The sequence below is a fragment of the Acomys russatus genome, chromosome 3 (assembly GCF_903995435.1).
Source record: "Acomys russatus chromosome 3, mAcoRus1.1, whole genome shotgun sequence".
Classification (NCBI taxonomy): domain Eukaryota; kingdom Metazoa; phylum Chordata; class Mammalia; order Rodentia; family Muridae; genus Acomys; species Acomys russatus.
The window spans coordinates 37,142,682-37,166,629 of record NC_067139.1 but is presented as its reverse complement, the minus strand read 5'-3'; the positions used below and the strand labels follow the sequence as shown (position 1 = coordinate 37,166,629).

At 52.8% G+C, this 23,948-nt stretch overlaps 2 protein-coding genes and 1 pseudogene across 2 annotated transcripts; 1 reads left to right on the top strand and 2 right to left on the bottom strand.

The window, feature by feature from the left end:
* Positions 1-1,275: 1,275 nt before the first annotated feature.
* LOC127187023 (ADP/ATP translocase 2-like) lies at positions 1,276-2,156 on the top strand (annotated as a pseudogene).
* A 5,443-nt stretch (positions 2,157-7,599) lies between these two features.
* Tspan17 (tetraspanin 17) lies at positions 7,600-15,866 on the bottom strand. The gene is made up of 9 exons (XM_051171785.1): positions 15,657-15,866; positions 13,068-13,118; positions 12,846-12,992; positions 11,319-11,489; positions 9,331-9,456; positions 9,094-9,141; positions 8,396-8,512; positions 8,260-8,321; positions 7,600-7,875 (listed from the first exon to the last, which is right to left on the bottom strand). The coding sequence occupies exons 1-9, from the start codon at positions 15,741-15,743 to the stop codon at positions 7,839-7,841; spliced, it is 846 nt and encodes a 281-aa protein (XP_051027742.1). The 5' UTR covers positions 15,744-15,866; the 3' UTR covers positions 7,600-7,838.
* Positions 15,867-17,645: 1,779 nt separating this feature from the next.
* Positions 17,646-20,867, bottom strand: Eif4e1b (eukaryotic translation initiation factor 4E family member 1B). Its single transcript, XM_051143280.1, has 7 exons — positions 20,743-20,867; positions 20,292-20,473; positions 19,955-20,050; positions 19,283-19,346; positions 18,569-18,682; positions 18,305-18,444; positions 17,646-17,873 (listed from the first exon to the last, which is right to left on the bottom strand). Exons 1-7 carry the CDS (start codon positions 20,758-20,760, stop codon positions 17,759-17,761), a joined length of 729 nt encoding a protein of 242 aa, XP_050999237.1. The 5' UTR covers positions 20,761-20,867; the 3' UTR covers positions 17,646-17,758.
* Between the last annotated feature and the right edge of the window lie 3,081 nt (positions 20,868-23,948).

Below are 23,948 nucleotides of genomic sequence, written 5' to 3'. Positions count from 1 at the left end.
GGATGGAGCTGCAGGCTGTTATTACATTAAGTGAAATAAGCCAGTAAAAAAAAAAAAAAAAGACAAGTATCACATGATTACACTCCAGTGTGGAGATTTAAAAAACGCTCATGCCCTGGGTGTGGAGATGGGTGATTCCCAGAGCCTGAGAGAGTCAGGAGAGGGTGGTGGAGAGTGGTTGATGAATGGTACAGGCTATAATTATATAGGAGTGGGGAGTTCTACACAGCGCGGTCACATCTCACAAGCCTCGGGATGTGCTGGAGAGACTGCTCAGTGGCCTGGAGTGCTTGCTGCTTGTGCCGGCGAGTTTTTGTCAGCTTGACACAAATATTTAATTCCCGAATAGGGAGCCTCAGCTGAGGAGATGCTTCCACTAGATTGGCCTGTGGGCGTTTCTGCTGGGCATCTTCCTAATTAATGATTAGTGTGGATGGGTCCAGCTCACTGTGCGTGGCGCCACGCCTGGGCAGGTGGTCCTGGGCTGTATAGGAAAATAAGATGACAGGCGGTGATGGCACACACCTTTCATCCCAGATTTCAGGAGGCAAGGGCAGGCAGATCTCTGAATTTGAGGCCAGCCTGGTCTACAGGTCTACAGAGTGAGTTTCAGGACAGCCAGGGCTACACAGAGTCTGTGTCTCAAAAAAAAGAAAGGAAGGAAAGAAGAAAGAAAGAAAGAAAAGGTGAAATGAGGCTGAGTGAGCCATAGCCATTAATCCATTAAGTAGCGTTTGCTTTGTGGTCTCTGCTGCAGTCCTGCCTCCAGCTTCCGGCCTTGAGTTCCTGCCCTGGCTTCCCTGGGCCATGGGCTTCACACTGTAAGCCAAAGAAACCCTTCCTTCCCCAAGCTGCTTTGTTTATAGTTTGATACCAAAAACAAAAGCCTCACTAGCACTCTGCTCTTCCCGAGGACCTGAGTTCAGGTCCCAGCTTTCACACTGGGCAGCTCACTGCCTGTAACTCCAACTCCAGAAGATCTGCTACTCTCTTCAGACCCTCATGGGCATGCAGAGGCGTGTGTGTGTGTGTGTGTGCGTGTGTGTGTGTGTGTGTGTGTGTGTGTGTGTGTGTGTGTGCGCGCGCGCGTGTGCCCATGAACGCGCTCTCTGTCTCTCTGTCTCTGTCTCTGTCTCTGTCTCTCTCTCTCTCTCTCTCTCACACACACACACACACACACATTAAAACAATAAGAATGAAGAGTCGAGGAGTCAAAGGCAGTTGTCAAGCCAGTCCTGTCCCACAGTTGCCTGCCTCTTTCTTTTTTCTTTCAACATGACAGATGCTGCTGTGTCCTTCACCAAGGACTTCTTGGCTGGTGGAGTGGCTGCAGCCATCTCCAAGACGGCAGTAGCACCCATAGAGCTGGTCAAGCTGCTGCTACAGGCGCAGCATGCCAGCAAGCAAATTATGGCAGATAGACAATACACAGGCATCATAGACTGCGTGGTTCATGTCCCCAAGGAACAGGGAGTCCTGTCCTTCGGCATGGTAACCTGGCCAATGTCATCAGACATATCCCCACCAGGCTCTCCAACTTTGTCTTCAAAGATAAATACAAGCAGATCTTTCTGGGTGGTGTGGACAAGAGGACCCAGTTTTGGCGCACTACTTTGCAGGGAACCTGGCATCAGGTGGTGCGCTGGGGCCACATCCCTGTGCTTTGTGCACCCTCTTGATTTTGCCCGCAACTTTCTAACAGCTAATGTGGGCAAAGCTGGAACTGAAAGAGAATTCAAAGGTCTTAGCGACTGCCTGGTTAAGATCTACAAATCTGATGGGATTAAGGGCCTGTTCCCAGGCTTTAATGTGTCAAGTACAGGGCATTATCATCTACCGAGCTGCCTACTTTGGTACCTATGACACCACAAAGGGAATGCTTCCAGATCCCAAGAATACTCAGGTCTCCATCAGTCTGTCACTGCTGTTGTCGCCCTGATTTCCTGCCCTTCTGACACGGTTCGTTGTCGTATGATGGTGCAATCAGGACACAAAGGACAGATGTCATATATACAGGCACGCTTGACTGCTGGCGGAAGATCACTCGTGATGAAGGAGGCGAGGCTCTTCTCCAGGGCGTGTGGTCCAACGTTCTCAGAGGCATGGGCGGTGCCTTTGTGCTTGTCTTGTATGATGAGATCGAGAAGCACACATAATTACGTCCTAGGTGTTCTCCCCGAGAACAGGCATGTTGTATGATATACTGTATCTTGAACATTCTGGACAGATTCTCTGGGCGTGTCTTTTTTATCAGTGGCAGCTATGACCAGTTGAAAAGTGGGAAGCAATAATATGCATCTGACCAGTTTTCTCCTAAATACATTTCCATAATGATAGTAATGATGGGACTCAATTATATTTTTTATTTCAGTCACCCCTGAAAATAAAAATTGAAGGAATAAAAATATCTATAATAATAATAATAATAATAATAATAATAATAATAACAATGTCTTTTTTAAACTTAGAAAAGAGGGTTTTGAAATTTTTCAGCATAAATAAATGACAACTATTTGAAGAAACAAATATGCTAATCCTTAAACATTCAGTGTAATGTATATATGCATCAAAACACTGCTGGGACTGGAGAGATGACCAAGTGGGCTAAGAGCACTTGTTGGTCTTGCAGAGGACCCAGGTTCGGTTCCCAGCACCTACATGGTGGTTCACAACCATCCATAACTCCAGTTCCAGGGGATTTAGTACCTCCTCTGACTGCCACAGGCACCAAGCACACACATGTGTACATATACACACATGGACAAAATAATCACACGTAAAACAAAATGTAAAAATCTAATTTAAAAATTTAAACATTACATAGCACTCCACTACTGTATACAACTTTCATGCCTTTATGTATCAGTTAAAGTGAATTTATAAACTATGCTAGAGAAGTGGGTCAGAAGTTAAAAGCGTTGGCCACTCTTGTAGGGGACCTAGGTTCAACTCCCAGCACTCATGTGGTGGCTCACAACCATCTGTAACTCCAGTCTCAGAGGAATCTGACATCCTCTTCTGGCCTCTGCAGGCACCAGGCAAAACACCCATGCACATTTAGAAAGAAAAAAAAGGGTCAAGGAGGACATCTGTAGGCTCTGTGCAGAGATGGCCATTTTATGCAGGGGCATGAGCACAGTAGATATCGCATGGTTGCTGTGGGTTGACTGCACAGCCTTGGGTTAGGGGGCTGGAGACCAGAGGGGACCTAAGAGACTTTAGTTTCATTTGTTTTTGTTTTGTTTTTGTTTTTCAGCTAAAAGGAGTCCCTGTTTTACCGGTGCTATTGAAAATATCTTAAAATTAAATTTAAAGAGTCTTTGCTACATCTTGCCTTCATAGCGAGGCTGTTCCAACCACTGCATTTCTTTATTGGTGCTGGGAAGAAAACCCAAAGCTTTGCTCATGCTATGCCACGACATCCAAGTCCCACCCACCAGCTACATCTGTAGCTCCCACAGTTTGCTTCCTGGTGGCGATGCTTTGTTCCTGTCCTCAGGCCAGGGGACAGCAAACGCCAGCCTGCAAGGCAAATCCAATCTGCCTGTTAGGCCAGCTCCAGAGCTAAAGATAATTTTCTATGTTTTAATGGTAGAGAAATCAAAAGAAAGCCAAAGATTTATGACAGCTGGAAATTTGATCAAATTCCAGTTTCCGTATCTGCAGATGATGGCCCTGGAACCTGGCCACTGACATTTGTTTACATCCTGTCTCAGCTGTTTTCTGTCATGAAAGCAGAACTAAGTGGCTGAGGGGCCATGTGACTCTGGCTCAGGATATTTGGCTCCTTGCAGGCAAAGTCAGCTGACCCCAGGTCTGGATACCTCCACGAGAATTGTAGGGATCGCTTCCCTTTTGTACTCCACGTGCCAAGAATACTGCTAGCACACAGTAGGTGCTTAGCAAACCTACCTAAACAATTGGAGGTGCATGCGGAGCCTGTTGCTTCAGCCTGCTAAAAATGTCACACACACACACACGCACACGCACACACACAGACGCCCACCACCACCACCATTGGTCTCAATTCTTCAATGCATTCTCCCATGCTATCCAGCAGTCTCCTTAAGCACTGGCAGAGGCATCCTTGGGGGTGTCTGTCAGTTACTCCACATCCCTAGAGGAGATAATGAAGAAGGCGGCAAGACTAGAACTTGGCTCCACTAGGGTGGGGCTTTATGGACCTGGAATAGTGACATACCTGGCCTATTCAAAGGGATCACTTGTCACCCGCTCCTGGTTGATGGACTATGCTGCAAGGCTTGCACTTTGCTGCCCTCTGGTGGTCATTTGGGGAGACTGCCACCAAGGACTTCATTTCCTAGGACACCCTTCCTTCAATCCCATCTGATTAACTTCCCCAGAGATGAAGGGGCTCTGTCCCCCGAAGCTTCCCACTGCTAACCTGCCCCGGGGTAATCAGGAGTCACAGCAACTTCTCTGGCTAGTCTGATGGGGAGATACCAGCTACCTGCACTAGAGGTCTGGGGGGCATCCAGCTTGGCGCTATTCATGTGCACTCCGTCCTGACAGAGTAGGAAGGTAGCCTTGCTCCCTATGGACCACCTAGAGGGATGCACGATGCAAGCCCTGCCTGTTGTCTTGTGTTTTCTCCATATCTGGGAAGGCACCTCTGTGGGTGGTGACTGGTGGGTACAGAGAGGACTGCTCCGTGAACTGTTGTGGGCCTGGGGAGTGGGTCTCTAATGAGCCCCAAAATGCACTGAGAAGCGGTTTATGGTTTAGATCTGAGATATCCTCCCAGAGGCTCATGCATTTGAAGGTTTGGTTCTTAGGCAGCTGTGTATAAAGGCCTCTGGGAAATGACAGGCTCGTGAGGACTCTGGCTTCATCAATGGCTTCATAACCTGGTAAGAGGTGATGGTAAGGAGGCAGAAGCTGGAGGGAGTGGGTCCTGGGGCACGACCCTGGGAGCTATGCCTTGTCCCAGGCCCTGCCCCTTGTGCTTTCTGGCTGCCATGAGTCAAGCAGTTCCATCCTGCCATGCCCCCTCGCACTATGTCCCACCTCACCACAAGCCCGTGGGATGGAGTCAAGCGGCAGGGGAGCAGACCCTCTGAAGCCATGAGCCAAAAGAAACCTTTCTTCCTTTGCTTCTTTTCTGAGGCATTTCATCAGAGCAAGAAGCTGACACGGGGATAGTCACATGCTTCTCAGTACATCCTCACAAGGCTAGCGACTGCTCCCTGCCTGCCTCTGCCTCAGAAACCCCAATCTCTGGCTCAGGCCTCCTGGTGTGGGTGGTGGTGTGTTTGTGATAAGCAGTGGGCAGGTGGAGGGTGCACTGAAGCGGGAGGGCGGGGGGATGAGTGGAAGGAAAACTGGAGATCTCGCAGCAGGATGAGCTTTGGAAAACTCTGGGCCTGGCCCAGGTCCCAACTCCTACACCATCGCATCAAGTTTGGTTCTAAATATTCTGGCACCTTCACTTCCTATGTCTGTGTTCTCCACTCTTCACCCCCTCCCACCTTTCCAGCCATCCCAGCTCCCTCACAGCAAGCCCACCGCAGCATTGGAGACCCTACCAAAGCTGATGCCAAAACCTAGAGCAGTGTTCTTCAGAAATGGCTCCCTTCCCAACCCTCCTCCCAGGCCCTCCAGCTGTCACTCATCTTCTTTCGAACACATATTACCAACAAAAATGCTTGCCTCCTCGCCATCTGTCTCTACCACGAGGCAGCGTGGGGTGGGCACTTTGCCTCCCTCCCCACCCCCCGCTGTGTCACTAGCACCTAAGAAGATTCTGGTCTCACTTTTGGGGGATAACGGTAACTTTACACGTTGGTTGCTAGTTTGGTAGAGGTCTCACCAGACCTGTCAAGGAGTGTAACTCCAAACTCCAGCACAAGGGGGCGGTAGACTCTGTGTGCCTTGACCGCTCTCGGTGGCCCCCTCCCTCTCTAAATCTGTTCCTCATTAGAAAAAGAAACTGCAACTCACAAGGGTGTTGCAAAGCTTTGAGGGAGAGATGAAGCCATCTGAAATGAGAAGAGCAATGCTTTTTTGAGCTGTATTTATAGCAGTGTACAAACCCCCATGGGCACACCATCAAGAACTCTGCACGGCCTATGCCGGGGGCAAGACGATCAGGGGCACACTGCCCATTCAGCCCGCCTGGCAGCAGCTCCCAGCACCCCCACATGGCTGAGGAGTCAGGGCCACTGTGAGTGATGCTGACGCAGGAGTCAAAGATGGGCCCTGGGCTCTGTGCTGCCTGCAGGTTTGAAGTAAAATCTGGCTATCTTACAACAGCCTGCAGATTCCCAGCTTCGCTGAGATTCCTGGTGTCATCCCTGCATTCCCACACCACAGCAACCAGCTACACCTGCGCTGCAGCCAGCACCTGTGGGTGAAGACCTGTCTTGACACAGTTCCCACTGTGCTCCCAAGCAGGTCGTTGTCCTCACCCGGATGGCACATAGGTATCTCATCGCCGAACCCATGTCTTTCTCTGTCTGGTCTCCAGTACCAATCGAGGCAAAATAGATCTCTATTCCACTCACTGAGGGAGCAGAGCGCACCAGAGCTGCAGCCTTTGAACCAGCCCAGGCCTCCATCTGCCCAGCACAGGGAAGGGTCGCCTCACACATACCACCCCTTCAGGCAGCTAGATTGCCGAGGCCTGAGCTGCTTTGCTTCTTTAGAAGTTTGCAAACCACTCAAGGAAAGCAGGGGTGGTACTGAGGTGAGGCTGTAAAGCTAGAAGCAGAGAACGTGGTGCCCAGGCGCCCTCTGGTGGCCACAAGGCAGCACTGAAGGCCATGGGGCCGGGTTCTGAACCAACCGCTGATGGACTCTAAAACATACCCTCATGGATAACAAGACAGGGCTTCCAGGCACTGCCAATGTACAATCCTCTTGCCCTCCTCCCACCACGCCATCCACTTTCACGGGCATTCTGATACCCACCTCAGCCCCCCGGCACAGCTAGGACCCACCAGGCTCTGTCCTCTTAGAAGTGATCTCCAGGATCCCTTTCTTCATTTCTTTATGTCTTTCTTGAGGCTGAGACCTAGCAGCCTTGAGGTGTATACCGGAAATAATCCACAGAGGTTGGAAAGGTCAGATCTCAGATGTCAGGGGTCAGGTACATAGAACAGATCAGGTAGGACGCCTCTATGTCCCGCTGCAGATGACTAGGACACTAAAAAGCTGGTGGGGTTGGCCGGTGGTGGCAGGGCACACCTTTAATCTCAGCACTTGGGAGGCAGAAGCAGGTGGATCACTGTGAGTTCGAGGCCAGCCTGGTATACAAAAAGAGTCCAGGACAGCCAAGGCTACACAGAGAAACCCTGTCTCGTAAAACAAAAAACAAACAAAACAAAATCTGGTGTGGCCAGTCATTTTCAGAAGCAGGAGATTTGGCCCATTTAAAGCCCATTTAAGTCGGGCATGGTGGCACTTGGAAGCAGAGGCAGGTGGATCACTGTGAGTTTAAGGCCAGCTTGGTCTACAAAGTGAGTCCAAGACAGCCAGGGGTACACAGAGAAAACCTGTCTCAAAAAAAAAACCAAAAACAACAAAAACATTTAAAAGGTTGTTTCAAGTGCATCATCTACCCAGACCTATGAGAATTAGGTGGGAGGCTGGGTTCAGGCCAGGGCCCTCACCGGAGAGCTCTGTAGAGGCCCTGCGGCCAACAGAACCTTCAGAGATGGTGAGCATAACCCACTGTTTTTCAAAGTGTTGTTTATTGAGTAGTTTGTAGCCATCACCATGTGTGATCCTGAGAGGCAAGCGAGAGAGAGAGAAAATTCTTGGACTCCTTTCAGAGGCTGTGACACTGAGGGCAAGGCGGGCTCCTGGCAGGCTCAAGGTCACGGCGAGTATGGAGAGGTCTGAGACAGCAGGCTCCTAAGCCACACACAGATGCATCGCACAGTAGACCAGGGGACACAGGGGCGTGCCCTACCCTCCTGGCTGAATCTCCCCTAGAGCTCTGGAAGGAACACCACCTCACAGTATTGGGGTGATGACTCCAGGCACATTTATGAGCATACACGCGTGTACACACACACACACACACACACACCCCACAGCCCTGTGGCAAGTATCAGTACAGCCTCAGTGGCTTCCTCACGGGGATAATAAGCACCATGCTCACAAAGCCTCAGGGCTCAGGTCATAACAGATGCCCCACAGGCCTTGCCATTGTGAGCAAAGCAGAGTGTCCTAGGAGACCCCCACTAGAGAGGTCTATTAGGCCAGGCATGTGGCCGTCACCCCTGGCAGCCTCACCAGTTGGCCTTCACTGCCTTGATGTCACTCACGAGGTTCTGGGCCAAGCAGATGCCAAATATCTGTAAGACAGAGAGCAGGTGAGGAAGAGCGGGCGGCTTCGAGCAGGAGGTGGGTGTGTGAGCCAAGGCTGTACCTGGAGGAGGGCGATGCCCACCAAGACCCCGGCCACCACAATCAGGTTGTCTTGCAGCCACTTCTCAAACTGGCCCACACAGCCTTTGGTGTAGATGGAGCCCTGCTGTTCAAGCTCCTGAGGGCACAGAGGACCAGGCTCAGCCTGCCTGCCACTGTGGGCCTCAGCTCAGATCTTCCCTCTTGCACCTTGCCAAGCCCATCCCTACCCCAGTGCCCTCCCCAGCAGTGTCTGTCTCCTGGAATTCCGCCATAGATAGGGCCTTTGCACAGATGCCTCCTCCTCTGGGTCTTAGCTTGGCTGTCTGCTCTGAAGGGGTACCCCTGACCCCAAACCCAACCTGTCTGCTTTGAAGGGGTGCCCCTGACCCCAAGCCCAACCTATCTACCTTCCAAGTCCTCAGCCCAACTGTCTCATGACTGTCCGTATTAGTGTGTCTGCAAATTGACTGGTTTTCTTCCTCCACTCTTTGAGTGCAGAGACAATGCATTAACACTGGATCCACCGAGGTCCAGAGCAAAATGCCAACCACAGCAGGTGCTCCACAGAGGAGAAATGAGCAACCCAACACCTCAGACCCACCCAGGGTCAGATCCACCCTCACAGAAGCCCTTAGACCTTCCAAAAGGCGCGTATGAGAGGCCCCTTGTCACCCTTGTATTCCAGGCTACCCTCAACCATGTCCCCACCTCCCTCACCAGCTTGAGTCGGATGTCATAGCCACACTGGGTATTGAGGACATCTTCCTGTGGGGAGACAGGCATTAGCAATATTCTAAGGGAACACCCATGGTCGATAAGGCCCCTCCTTCACAGAAAAGCAAATGGAAGCCTGGGTTTTGCCAGACTTCTCAACTCGCTTATAGACATCTGAGCACACTGCCATGCACTTCCTACTGCTAAGAGAGCCTGCCTCCTCCTGGGGGCCCCACTCACCGCAGGATCCCTAACACAGCAGGAAAACGGCACCCCACAGCGCTCTCGGCTTGGGTTCAAGTCAGTGCAGTTGAAGTAGATATTGAGGTTCCAGTCATTGGGTCCTCGGGCTCCACAGCAAGACCACTGGGAGAGAAGAATTCTGGGGGTGAAGGGGTACACCACTGGCAACCAGGCCCAACCTGAGAGCCTCACCCACCCTGTTTGGGGCAAACCTGAAAGAGAGGGCTGGCTGGCTGGGAGGGGAATTTCCATTCCCCCAGCAAATAGGCCTAACTCATAGGAACCAGAGTGGTTGGGGGACCCTGAGAGGGGAGAGACACTGGGTTGAAGGCTGTGGCTTCCTCACGGACCTCCTTGAGGAGACAGAGGCACTCCAGACTCTCAGGTCTGCCCTGGGTGTCTTCACACTCGCCCCAGAGATTTTGCCAAAACCTCAATGCAGAGACAGGAGAGGGACCCCAGCCAGCTTTCCCTTCCTGCCCCTTTCCCATCCCAGGCCACTCCACAGACGCCTGCTGGCACCACGCTGGAGCCCCTCCCCGTCCCCAGAACATGCTTGCTAGCCCTCCCAGATGTGGCCATGGCAAGGCCAAGCCTGCAGTGCGAGAGGAATAGCATGTGACAGTGCAGAGCCCTAAGCAAGCTCCACCAGCCGCTGAGAAGCTGGCTAAGAGGTCTGGGAAAGATGCAGGATGAGCAAGACTCGGCTCTAGTGGCAGACACCGGCCCTGTGAGCAGAGCCAGGGGCTTGATGCCTGGCCCCGTGGCTGCGTGTGCAGGTCTCAGACACAGCTGAGCCAGCACCTGCCCCAGCCCCAGCTAAGTGCCTGCTGCCCCTGCTGGAGTACTGTCTTGTCCTCCACCCACCCACTCCTTCCCCTCCTCAGGGAGGCGTCAAGGTCACCATTCGGAGACTCCCTCCCCCTCCCTCCCTCTTTCAGCCACAGGATATTCTCTCCTCCTGCCTCTCTGTGTCACCGCCCTCCATATGCCCTGTTCTGCATGTTTTACTATCATCTCCCCACCACACCGCCATCACGAAGAGAACAGGCTGCACATTTTAAAAACTGAATCTCCCTGGCATATGCCAGGCCTGTCCCAGTTCCATACTGAGCAGAGAAAGGAAGCGCACAGGAACTGCAGGCCACAGAACTGCTCTGTAGCCCCAGCGCCTAATCTTGGTGTGTGACGGGGTGTGACAGGGTGTGGACTGGAATGTCCAGGTGGTAATGGTTTCCATGGCTATTAAGTACAGAAGTTGCCATTATAGACAGAGCCCACGATGCTTGATGAACATAAGCAACTATGCTGGGCTGGAGAGATGGACTGGTAGTTATGAGCACTGGCTGCTCTTCCTGAAGTCCCAGGTTCAATTCCCAGCACCAACACAGCAGCCACAACTGTCTGTGACTCCAGGGATCCAACGCCCTTTCTGGCTTCTTAGGGCACCAGCTACACATATGGTTCACATACATATATATGTGCAGGCAAAACATCCATACACACAAAATAAATAAAACTGAAAAAAAAGAACCTAAGTAACTATGTTGCTAGATTTTGCTCAGATGTCTGCACAGGGACAAAAACCATGCAGCAATGCATTTCTCAAGAGTGGCCCCTGTCACCAAACCTAAGCAGCTGAATGAGAAGAGAGCTGGCAGGTTAATATTGTACAAAATTTGGGCACAGTCAAGGGGCCCCAGTAACACAGCCTCAACAGATACTCTGAGCCCAGACTGAGTAGAAAGAAAGCCCTGCACTGCATGTTCCATTTCTTCCTCTGGCTAGGGTTTCATACGTGTGTGTCCCTATAGGCACGAGGAAGCCCAGAGAATGAGCAGAGCTGGCTTCTAACCAACGGCTCTCCTGGGGTCCTTCGCTGGCATCTGCTGGCCTGGGCAGGAGAAGCGGTCCACGCATACACAGAACTTGCTTCCTCTCTCGTGTACCCATCACCTTGCATGGGGCCCTCGATGGATACTCACATATTCCTGAGCAAAGTCAATAAGGTTCTGGAGGTCAATATCATCCCGGTAGGCTTTGACATTGCTGTTGATGAAGAGATTAAGCTGGTCTCGGATCCAGTCCTTGAAGACAAAGGCCAGGATGCCTGCCGCCAGCTCCAGGAAGAAGATGAGGCCCAGGAACACAGAGAACTGGGTTGGGGACACACAGATGGTAGGCACTGGAGAGAGGCATGGCTCCTGTGGACAGGGCAGGTCTCCCCACTACTGCTAAGACCCAAGGGAGCCACCATCTCCAGTCTCTACCCTCTACTGTTGCCTGCTGCCCCCTCCCAGCCCTGCAGGATGGACCCCAGAGGCCTGTGTGTACTAGGCGAATGCTGGACCACTGAGCTTCCTTTCTGCCTTTAAGTACTGTTTTTTTTTTTTTTTTAAAAAAGAGTCATTTATTTATTATTTTATACAATGCTCTGCCTGCATGTACACCTGCACACCATAAAGGGCACCAGATCTCATTATAGATGGCTGTGAGCCACGATGTGGTCACTGGGAATTGAACTCAGGACCTTTGGAAGAGCAGTCAGTGCTCCTAAGCTCTGAGCCATCTCTCCAGCCCATTACCTGTACTCTTCAGACGAGGAAACTAAGGCTCAGAGGGAGTAGCACAGCTAGGAAGCAGTGAGACAGGTTTTAAAACTCAGCATCCTACTATAAAGAGAGAGATTTTACGGGCACGAGTGTTTTGCTTGCATGTACACTGGTGCCTGCGGAGCCCTGGCAACTAGGTTTTGGATGGTTGTATGCCTTCCGGAGGGCGCTGGGAGAGCAACTAGTGCTTAACCTCTTGAGTAGTTTCTCCAGCAGGAGTCGGTGACGAAAAGCAGGTGACATTTGGTTATACTGCTTGAAAACAACCACTAACGTCTGTCTTCCTTAAAGTTGAGCTGCCCTCTTCCCCGCTGCATTTCCCTAGCACAGGACTTCGATCCACTCCCCACTGATTTGATCGAGTTCACCTTAGTGCTAATAAGGTCTTTGAGATCGAGAACTTTTACCTGACTTGGTTCTACTGTTTTCGTACAAAGGCAGCGGTTCTCAACTTGTGAAAGTCAAACCCTTTCACAAGGGTCACATAAGGCCACCAGGAAACACAGATATTTACACTAGCATTCACAACCATGGCGAAATTACAGTTATGAAGTAGCAACAGAAAATTTCCCCCCTTGGTTTTTCGAGACAAGGTTTCTCTGTGTAGCCTTGGCTGTCATGGACTCACGTTGTAGACCTGGCTGGCCTCGAACTCACAGTTCCCGAGTGCTGGGATTCAAGGCGTGTGCCACCACGCCTGGCTTGGGAGTCACCACAACATGAAGAGCTGTATTAAAGGACCGCAGCATTTGCAATGTTGAGAGCCAATCTTAAGTACTGTTTTATGTTGATAAAAGACTATGGTTCTACCAGTCTCTTGTCTGGTCACCATGACTAGGCAAGAACTGAATGGGGAGAGGTTAGGGATTGCCCGTGGATCTGGGGGAGAGAGAGACTTACAAACTTGAGCAGGAAGGTGTTTTCCCGTAGGGCCCCAATGCAGCCGGCGAAGCCCAGCACCGACATGACACCCCCAACCACCACAAACAGCCACACAGGGTCAAGACCGCCTAGATCTGTCAGCGCCGAGATGTTGGAGAGAACGCCCTGCACCAGGGAGGAGGCAAGTGTGAGGGAGGGTCTGCTCTTCCACCTCCCCCCTGGGCAGCACCACTCTCTTACCTTCTCACCCCAAGCCCAGAGGCCAATGGCCAGGAACAGGGCTCCCAGCACCTGCAAAAGGAGTAGGATCCTGTTCAGGGCTGGACACCAGCACCAGGGCTCTTCCTTACACCCCCACCTCCCACCCCCATCTTTGGCCATCAGGAAGCTGAGGGAGAAGCCCTCCCCACCGCCACACCCCCAAGGCCGTGAATGGGACTTGGTGGTGCATCTACCACAGACACCTTTCAGTCCCACAGAGCAGCTGGAGGGCCTGAAGCCACCTCAAGCCTCAGGCTGGACATCAGCCCCTTCCTCCACTCTTCAAGGGGTCTCTCAACATAGAGCGTAATTCTGCTGGGAGGCCCCAGCCAGCCTCAAGAAGCCTCTGGCCTCATGGGTTCTTGTGCCTTTTGGGGGAGGGTTGTTTTTGAGACAGGGTCTCAGTGTAGCCAAGGCTAGCCTTCAACTCACTGTGTACCTGACAATGACCACAGGCAATTTTCTGGACACTCCACCTGGAATCCTTTGCTCCCTCTCACTCCTCCTTGCCACTCAAACCCCAGCCGCCTTCCACCCTCTCTAGCCACCTGGGTGTCTGCTTATGCTCAGTATTTCCACTGTGCAGGGGTAAGCAACATGAGGGCCACCCTGGCCCGTTCTCTCAGGTGTTCGTAGAGCTAGCAGTGCTTGGGACACCGAGGTGTCTGAAACAGAAGGTGGGGTGAGGTGTGGACGTGACGTCAGTGAGATGCCAGTGTCCCATGCAAGCTGAAAATGAAAGTGACTGTGGAGAAGGAGGAGGGGAGGAGGCTGAGGTTGAAACCCAGGGTGGAGGGCAAAGGTGGGGCAGAGGGAGACTGAGGAGCGGGAGGAGGAACGGGGTCGGGGGTGAAGAAGGAGGGGTTTAGGGAAAACAAAACATTGGCTGGTCTCTTGTCCGAACATGAGGTACCTCAGATGGGATGAGGAAGACAATGTGGTATTTGGCTGTACACCCCCATACCCAGCACAAGAAGGCATTTCCAGGGAGGGTACAGCCAGGGAAGGGAAGCACGGGTGGTGGGTGGGGGGTGTGTGCCTGGGGTCAGGGACCAGAAGCTGGCTGGCCTTGACAATCAGGCCTCTCCAAGCCAGGGAGCGAGGCCAGATAATGAGAAAGGTTAAGGTGACATCGGGAGCACAGGCTGCCCAGCTGAGGAGTCTGTAGCTGGCACAGGTAGAGCCAAGCAGAGAAGCACAGACCCATAATCCCAGCACTTGGGAGGTGGAACATGAGGAATTCAAGGGCCCAGACCCCTCCCCATCTCCGGGTCACCTTGCCATACACCCACCTGCAGCTACAACTGAAGCCCTGACTGCCCCTACTGGCCAAACACACAGCCTCAGTCTCCTGTCCCTGCCCACCTTGTCATGTACACACACACACACACACACACACACACACACACTCACACACACACACACACACACACAGAGTTACCTGAGCTTGCTGCCCTGACTTAGCTCCACCCACCGATAATCGTCTGTCACTCTATACGAATAACTTTAACCTCTTGGTGTCTATTCCTTCAGTCCCCTATCTGTAAACTGCAGATAATAATAAGGTAGTTAGAAGGGGCCTCATTTAAAGTGAAACTGGGTGTGATAGATCACACTTGTAATCCCAGCACTCAGGAAGCTCAGACAGGAAAACTGTAGCAAATACCAGGCCAGGATGGGCTACAGATTAAGACTCTGTCTCTACAACAAAAGCCCTTGTTTAACCTAACAGTACAGAAGGACGAACTCCAATACCATCCCGCCTAGGCTGGAAAGCTAAGGTCCAGAGAATAAAGGTGGCTTGCCCAAAAGCTCTGGACAAGGCCGGCTACACTCCGGCCAATGCTCCCTGCAGCTGCCCACTCTCTCCAGAACAGAAGACTTTTGAGATCCAAGGACACCCACTACAGGGCAAAACCAGCAAGCAGCTCGTGGGTGGAGAACAGAGCCACTGGTTCCTGCTGAATACAAGTTGGAAAGGCCTGGAGTGAAGGAGAGCGTGCAGAGCCCGCTTTGGCGATAGGATGGGGGAGGGAGAAAAGAAAGATGACTTGGCAGGGCCAGGACACAGATGCCACTCTGGGAGGGAGCCCTCTGCTCGGCCAGCTATGGAATGCTAAATTCTGTTCCCAAGGGACAGCTCCCAGCTCTCAACTGGAGCTCCTCTCCCTGCGGAGGCAGAGGCCTTGGCTTTTGCCACTTCCTGCCTTCCTGGCTCTCAAGCTTCTCAGCGTCTGTAAGGTAGATTCGGCGAACCTCACGCACCACGCTGGGAGCTGGAGTGGCCAGGAGGCGGGGCGGGGCTGGTCCTGCAACTACCGCGCCCCTGCAGTCTTCTGGCAAACACCGCCCCCTTTTTCATCCAAACTTGGGGCTATAAAGACTCAACACTCCCCTGCTGAGACTGGGTCCCGCCCCCCAGCAATCCCAGTAGCTCTCCAGAGTAGTTCTTGGGGACTGGGAATCGGGGTGGAGGGGGAAAGGAACAGTCCCGGTCTCCCTCATCAAAAACTGAGACTCCCTAGCCCCCATCCTCAGCGCAGGGAGTGAAGCCGACCCCGCGCTCACCCAGAAGACAATGTTGAAACCAAACAGGAAGTATTTCCCGCAGCAGCCGACCTCAGGGTCCTGGAAATGCTGGTGCTTGCCGGGCATGGTGAGCGGCCACGCGCCGCCCCGCGAACCGGAGCCGGAGGACCGGCCCAGGCCTGGAGCCGCCCCAGGCCTAGCCGGGCGGCTGTGGCTTCATGGCCAAGGCCACACAGCGAGCCGGCCGCCCCGCCCGTCCTGGCACCGCCTCCGGTTCTCAGACCGCCACGCCCGGAGTGCGGTGCCCTGATCCGACCCCGCCTCCCAACAGCGGTCTGGCCACGCCCACAGAGCCAGTCCACGCCCCTCCTCAGCAGAACTCAATCTTCTTGAAGCTCCGCCCATGCCCTGCCCCAGCCAGGTTCATTTTCCCGGAGCCCTGCCCATGCCCACAACTCCGCCCCTGGCCGGATTTAATCCTTTCAAGCTCCGTCAATGCTAAGCAGTCGTCCTCCCGCAGCCGCGCCCATGCCCCGCCCAAGACCCTGCTCCCAGCCAGCCTGTTCTGGCCCCGCCTCCGATCCGCTCTAGACTCCGCCCCCAACTGGCCTCAGTCCTGGAGCTCCACCCTACTCAGCATCAGTTCTGAGCCTTGTTCCGCTTCCTTGGAGCCACACCCCACACATCGCTCCCCCATCCATACCCCTCCCCTGGAGTGGGTCTCGCTTCTCCCCAAGACCTTGCTTCTTGTCCAAGCGTTGGCTACACCCTCAGCCACAGTCAACCTCTTGCAACTCCACCTCTGAGGAGCTCTCACTCCCTATCTCCCGCCCCCATCTCAGCAAGCTCCCCAAGTCCTCCAGAGGCCCCAGATGAGCCAACTGCAGCGCTGATGACCCAAGTGTGAAGGCCCTAGATCTAAAGGCTCAAGTCTAAAGGCTCAAGAACTAGTGGAGTCAATCCCCAGGAATGAGCAGTGGGGGATGGCAGGACCAGTGAACACAGCCATGCATCTAAAACACAGTGGAGTTGAATATGAATGCATGAAGATCTGGGGCTGGAGTGCCATGCCTGTTCTGGTTTGCCTATTCCTAAGGTAGCCCCTGTCCCGTACCAACTTGGGCTTTCTCTGGTTTCCTTGCTACCTGGGACTCATAGGAATTCCTTTAAAGCAAGACAGGACCGATCCAGGGAAGCCTGCTTCTTAAATACTTAAGATTCCAAGTTTATTCCGAAGTATTTAGGACAAATGCAAAAGGACCCTTAAGCATCATTAACCTCAAGTGGACCCCTTCTAACAAAACCATGGTGAGCCCAACCACCACCAGAATTTCCTCATGGTGTTAAGGTTTAGCCATTCCTCCACCTCAGCCCCCTCCTAGGGCAGGAGACGACACAGAACCCACGGGACTGCCTTTAGGTGAGAGGGCTGTGCAGGCATTCTCAGGCCCTAGTGTCCATCTGTCTTCACACAAACGCCATGTTTTCCCTCTAACCCACTCCAGTACCTGAGGTGTAGGGTGGGCGGGTGGGGGGGGGGAAGCACCAGCAAGTCACAATTGGCCTAGGGAAGGGACCAATGTGATGAGCACTGAAACTACAGATCCGATTCCGATGAGGGGTAAGCAGTGCTCACGGAGAACTGATATCAGTGGCCTGGAGCCCTTCTCCCAAGACAGAAGAGCCTGCCAGTCAGTCCCCTTCCCGGGCAGGGACAGGATTCTCCCATCCTCATTTGGCAGGGTTGAGCCGGGACTTTGCTTCACCCTGCCTTTGCCAAATGGCCACATGCAGAGCTAGGGATTGAGTGTGGCTTACAAGTACTGGCCTTCTACCACCAGGCCTGGGCCCAACAAATGTCAAAGAAAAATATTACGAATCCAGGCACAATGGTGAGCTCCTGCAATCCCAGTTAGATGGGCTAAAGCAGGAGGATGGCTTAAGCCCGGAAACGAGAGGCCAACCTGGGCAACGTAGTGAGACTTTATCTAATGGGCTGCGCTTGTATGCGTTCCAAGACAGGTAAAGAACCAGGCTGTCTGCCCCCACCCCAAACCCTGCCCCAGGATCCACAGGGCAGTCTTCCCTGTACGCCAAACAACAGTAAGAGGAAGACCTCAAGAATGCGGGCTGAAGCTGCCTCACACCACAAACTTGTTCTTGGCTAAAGAGTTGCTCTTGGCCGCAGTGTCTGCATGGGCTTGGTAGCCAATGATGGTCTTCGTAGAGAGGCCCAGGCACTCTTTGTATACATGCCTGGAGTCGGGGACAAAGCAAAAGATGGCAAACATAACCTAGGCACAGTTCTTTTGTTCAGCTTCAGCCTCGCCTGTCTTGCATGTTTTTACTCAGACATGAGACCAGTACCCATAGTAGAACCCTTTGTGGTTAGGGTATAAATTCTTACTCCTAGGGGCTGGAGAGCTGGCTCAGAGATTAAGAGCACTTGCTGCTCTTCCAAAGGTCCCGAGTTCGATTCCCAGAAACCACATGGTGGCTCACAACCATCTACAGTGAGATCAGGTGCCCTCTTCTGGCTTCAGGGATACATGCCTGCAAAACACTGTATACATAATAAAGAAAAAAATTTCCTGCTCCTTTTATACAGGTCAGAGGCAGTATGGGCAGTTCCAGAGGTCTCCCTTGCAGCACCCCCACCCCCAGGACCATGTGGAGGGGGCCCTCACCCAATGTGCAGCACCCCCTCTTGGTTCTCTGCTTCACTTGTCCACACTGCAATCTTGTCCCCCTTGCTGCGGATGTTGACAACGGCTCCACACACTTCTGTGCCGTGTTTCTCAAAACTGTCCCCCAGCAGACACAGCAGCTGGGCCCCAAAAAGGAGCGGTAAGTGTCCCAGCTCGGATGCAGGCCACTCCATCAGTTTGGAGGCCACTGCCCTTCTCAAGGCCCACCCTGGCGCCCCCTCCCACCTCCCTCCCACCACTCACTGTCTCCAGCCACAGGCGGTCCAGTTCCGTGTAGCGCTGTTGCTTGGCAAGACTGAGCAGCCAGCGGCCACCCCGCTTGTTTCTGTTGTCTTCCCACATGGGCTGGATGCCTTCCTGTGAGGAAGGGCAGATCAACTGCCTCCCTTTGTTTAAAGGAAGTGGCCACCAAGCTCCCTATGCATACTGCCCTGTCTGCGCTGCACCCAAGCCTTAACTAGGCCCTGCTTTCCTCTTACCTGCATCCCCTCAGCTTCCCACACTGGCCCCTTCCAAGATCCCACAGGTCACTGAGCCTCACCGTTGCCACCTTTTGCAACCTTATCTGTGTCACCTTTACTGAATCCTGGGGGTCAGAACTCCTGTGGGCTAGGGTAGACACTCCAGCTTGGCTGTGTGGTCCCCAAACCTTGCTGGGCAGAAGACATCTGGAGAAACCTCTCAAAGCCAAGCCGATGGCAGAACCTCCAAGATGAGACTGGGCATAATAAGGAACGCCCCCCCATCCCGCATCCCCCCGCACATCCCACCCCCCACCCCCATCCCAACTGTAAGCGTGTGCAATTTTGATGTTCATGCTAGCTTAGAAATCAGGCCAAAAACCTGGGCTGCATCCTTGAGGCCCTCTTCCCTCCAGACTCAAGCGCCCATAGCGGCCCACAGCCCCATTGCCCATGAGGGGAGAGCCCAGGCTTCAGTGCCTTGACCAGAGCCTACCTTGAACACAGCATAGTCACAGCCCGAAGAGAGCTTACTGGCCAGCTTGACATGGCTGTACGTCCTGGAAAGACCCCCACCCCCACACAGAGATCTGAGGCTTTGCAGCATGTGGTTCACCTGACCCTAACTTCCCACCACCCACTTCCTTTCTTCCCAGGGCCTTCCCACCCCCCTACACACACACACACACACACACACACACACACACACACACACACACACACACACACACACACACACACACACACACACACACCACAAGGGCCCTGCTGCCTGGAATCCCTTCTCTGGGAACCTGTCCCAACTAAGAAAGCCTGGAGAAGTCTATCTACACCATTAGGACACTCCTGCTGGGCCTCCTTCCTGGGTTAGTGTGGGTTCTCAGCTCTCTTTGGCACACACATGCCAAAGTTGTGACCTAATCCTTACCATGGCTAAGCCAAATTTCTAGAGAGAGGTAGGAACCTGGTTAGAGCCACAAAACCAGGGTAGCAGGCCTCACTCCTGCTTTCCCCAGGCCCCAGATTCTCCCTAAACCCTAGGAAGTTTTCAATCTGGCTAGAACCTACCAAACCCCAGCTCCCAGTAAATGTTGATAAGCCTCTGAGAAAGTGGCAGGTGAGGATGCTTTTGACCCCCAACTCAGAGCTCCTGAGGGCAGACACTCACGCCCAGAAGTCCTCCACAGTGTTAAATTTGGTAACAAGCTGCAGGTTGTCCTGCCAGGCCCGGCTTCGGTCGTTCTTGAAGAACCACAGAACCCATCTGGGAAGAAGGAGAGAGGAGGGTCAAGGCCCCCACACGTCCAAGGCCTGCAGTGCCTGGGCTAACAAGTTTGTAAAGTAGGAGGTAAGATCTGGAACACAGTCCTCACAAGGTGTGGGAAGTCAACTGTCTCTACAGGCTGGCTGAGTGGGTATTAAACCTCCAATCTCCACTGGGGTAAGTCCACCAAGTGGAAGGCAGGATCCAAGGGTCACGGAGGTGCCCCCAGGGGCCTCCCTACCTGTACTGCAAGGGGTGTAGCTCCTCAGGGACCTCAAGTGGGCGTTCCCTGTGGTCCCTCCTGCTGGGAGACCCAGGAAGGTCTCTGGCTTCTTCTTGGAATATCTCCACAACTGCTTCTGGTGGCTTTTCTTTCTCCACCTCCTCCTCGCACTTCAGCTCTTCGCCCTCAGCTTTGATTGTCTGACCAGAGAAAGGACTGAGAGTGAGCTGTAGCCAGACAGTGGTGCCACACACCTTTAAGTCCAGCACTTGGGAAGCAGAGGCAGGCTTCCAAGTTCGAGGCCTGTTTGTTCTAACACAGTGAGTTCCAGGACAGCCAAGGCTACACGGAGAAGCCTTGTCTCAAAAACCAAACAAAAACAAAACCTAAAGTGATTTGTAAGCCTTGGCTGACCCCTGTCCCCCACTTTTTTCACCCCAGCTAGTCACTGGCTATGGGATAGACTCACAGCCTCAAAAGTGGCCATGACAAGGCTCAGGACTCCACCAGCAACTAAGAGGCCCACAGCTCCTTGCTTTTAACCCACCAGAGAACCCAGTTCCACCTGGGCAGACAGGTGGATGGAGGAGTTGGGGTTAGGGGGAGGGACAGGGACTTACCAGAATCCTTCAGTTAGAGGTAAATCATTCATCACCCTGCACAGCTGTGTTAAGAAAAACCTTCCCTCAGGCAGTGAGCAGGACTCAGAGAATTGGAAGTCAGGGTCAACGTTTGGGGTCTAAGAGCTCTTACAGCGATCTTAGAGACCTACTAAGGAAAGCCTGAATTTGAAACATCAGGGTGACAGAGTGGCAACATTTACAGACACCCCACCCCCACACACCCTGTTTGTGCCCTGGATGTTATCCAGTGGTGTTTACCTGGCTCTAGAAGCAGCTGAGTTTTGGGAAGAGGCAACCACTGGACAGGGTGGCACATGCCTGTAGTCCTAGCACCTAGGAGGTAGAAGCAAGGGGATCACGGGTTCAAGGCCAGTCTCAAGTACTGAGGGAGTCTGAGGCCAGCCTGCGCTGAAAGAGAGCCTGTCTCCTCAGAACAGAAGGGTAACCATTTGTTAATGTTTAGAGACTGGGGAGGCTTTTGTATTAAAAGGCACATGCCTTATTTTTCTTGAGAACTTGGAGGGTTTGGTAGCCAGAGGCCCTCTACTTTGTAGGGCCCCGTCCCTTATGTGGCTGCCCTCCTTCCCTTCTGCCAAGAAGTCACCCAGCACGTTAAGTCCCTATGCTGACCCACATGACTGAACCTCATTTCCCTCCGGCTGCAGAACAGGAGGTCAAAATCTGGCTCATAATGTGACATCCAGAGAGTGAGGCCTGGCTCCCGCTCAATGGGTATCAGGTGAAAGCTCCCCCTGGGCAGGGGAGAAAACCAACTAGGAAGAGAACAGGAAGCCAAGGTTTGCAACCTCCCATCATCTCAGAGTTGCTCAACCTCCTCTCACAGAGGACTAGGATAGGATGCTCAACAGGAGGCTGACAATGTGCTGGTGTCAGCTCACATCTCTAGCCACACTGTGCTACTTGGGGCACAAGGCCGGGTACCGGCATGCAGGAACGGGCACCCGTGTGTGGATGGAGACAAACAGCCCAGGGTTCCAGCCCCAGCAGTTTTGTTTTGTTTTGTCTCTCTGTCTTTAATATGTACCCTCTGTGCTGGGGTCTAGTGGGAACAAGGCTCTGTCAGTGACCTGCACAGAACATCAGTCCACAGAAGCACAGGCTGGGAGGAGATCAAGTCTAGGATCTGACCTGAGCCTTACAATGGGGTGGGCCTTTTATGCATGGATCAGAATTGGCTGCAAGGCTTGTAAAAATGGGCTGCTGGGGGGCTAGCTCAGCAGGTAAAGGCACTCGCTACCAATTCTGGGGACCTGAGTTCAATCCTTGCAACCTACATGGTAAAAGAAAATCAGCTTCCTTAAGTTGCCCTCTGACCTCCACATGATAAATGGTGCAGACACACACACACACACACAGACACACACACACACACTTTAAAAATAATTATTTTAAAGGCTACTGAGTCCTGCCCCCAAGTTTTCTGGTTTCTTGGGTCTGGGCTCAACCCAAAGACTTGCATTTCTGACTAGCTCATTTGGCTCACAGTTCAGGGGATCTGGTCTTTTGTGTCTGGGACAGCACGGTCCCTATTTTCATGGATCAGGAGGCAGAGAAAGGGAAACATACTCAGCTGGCTTTCTCCTTTACCCTTTTTCTTCAGCCTGTGATGCTAGCCTAGCCCACAGAACGGTGCTCTCCATACTCAGGCAGGCTTTCCCACTTAGTCTTCTCCGGAAATGAATTTACTGACACACCCAAAGGAGCACCTCACTAAAGCCCTTGGCATAGATGCTTTTATTTGTTTGTTTGTTTTTTGAGACAGGGTTTCTCTGTGTAGCCTTGGCTGTCGTGGGTTCGCTTTGTAGAGCAGGCTGGCCTCGAACTCCTGCCTCTGCCTCTGCCTCCTTTAATCCAACTAAATAGACAATCTGAATTAACCACCACAAAGTTGGCATGCCTTTAATTCCCAGAACTCAGGAGGCAGAGGAAGGAGGATCTCTGTGAGTTCTAGGCCAGCCTGGTCTAAGAGTGAGTTTCAGGACAGCCAGGGCTACCCAGAGAAACCCTGTCTCTGATGTGTGTGTGTTGGGAGGCCAGGGTGGGGTGGGGGTGGGGCAATTAATCATTTCATTCAGGTTCTGAGGCTTCTGCAGGAGACTGTAACCATGAAAAAAATTTGGGAGGACACCCACCAGGATGTTACTGTGTGTCAGTTGATAAATCTATAAGTATTGGGAGAGAAAATCAACAATCCACCTACCTATTGCCATGTAGCCCAGCTAGTCTTAGTGGCCTACAATTGTAAGAATCATTTATTTTTTTATTTTTTATTATTTTATTTTATTTTTTGAGACAGGGTTTCTCTGCATAGCCTTGGCTGTCCTGACCTCGCTTTGTAAACCAGGCTGGCCTCGAACTCACAGCGATCCGCCTGCCTCTGCCTCCCGAGTGCTAGGATTAAAGGCGTGCGCCACCACACCCAGTTTAAAAATCATTTATTATGCTCACAGATCTGCAGTTTGGGCAGTGCCTGTAGGGTTAGCTCATCTCTGCTTTGAAGCAAGATAGGCTAGGCTGGCTCACAACTTGGGGCTGAGGGCATCTGTCACTCACACGGTGTAGCCAGTGCAGCTGTCAGCAGGAACCTCAGCTCTACGTGGCTGCTCAGCTTTCAGTTTTATGGCTGGGTTCCCAGGGCAAACATCCCCAGAGACAGGAAGTAGATGCTGCCAGAGCCCTAAGGCTCAGGTCTGAAGTCTGGCTCAATCACAGGCCTGCTGTCTTCCTCTCAAGTGTAAGGACCCAAATTCAAGGCTGGGATAGAGCCCTTCAAGGGCACTGTGGAATGCCTCGGCACAGGCAGCCCTGGAGGAGGCCAGGCAGGGACCGTGCTGCAGATCCTTATGCGATAGACCAAGGGAGCAGCTGTCTCCAGGGGTGGCCATGGTTTCAGCTGCATCAGAGCTCTGGTTCTCTCCTGGCACAGGGTGGCTTCGAGGCATAACACCACCCTGGACACTGTCCAGCCTGGAGCAGCCCCTGGAATTGTTGTGACTAAGGAGAGAACTGAAATTAAGCCCTGGGCCTGCTG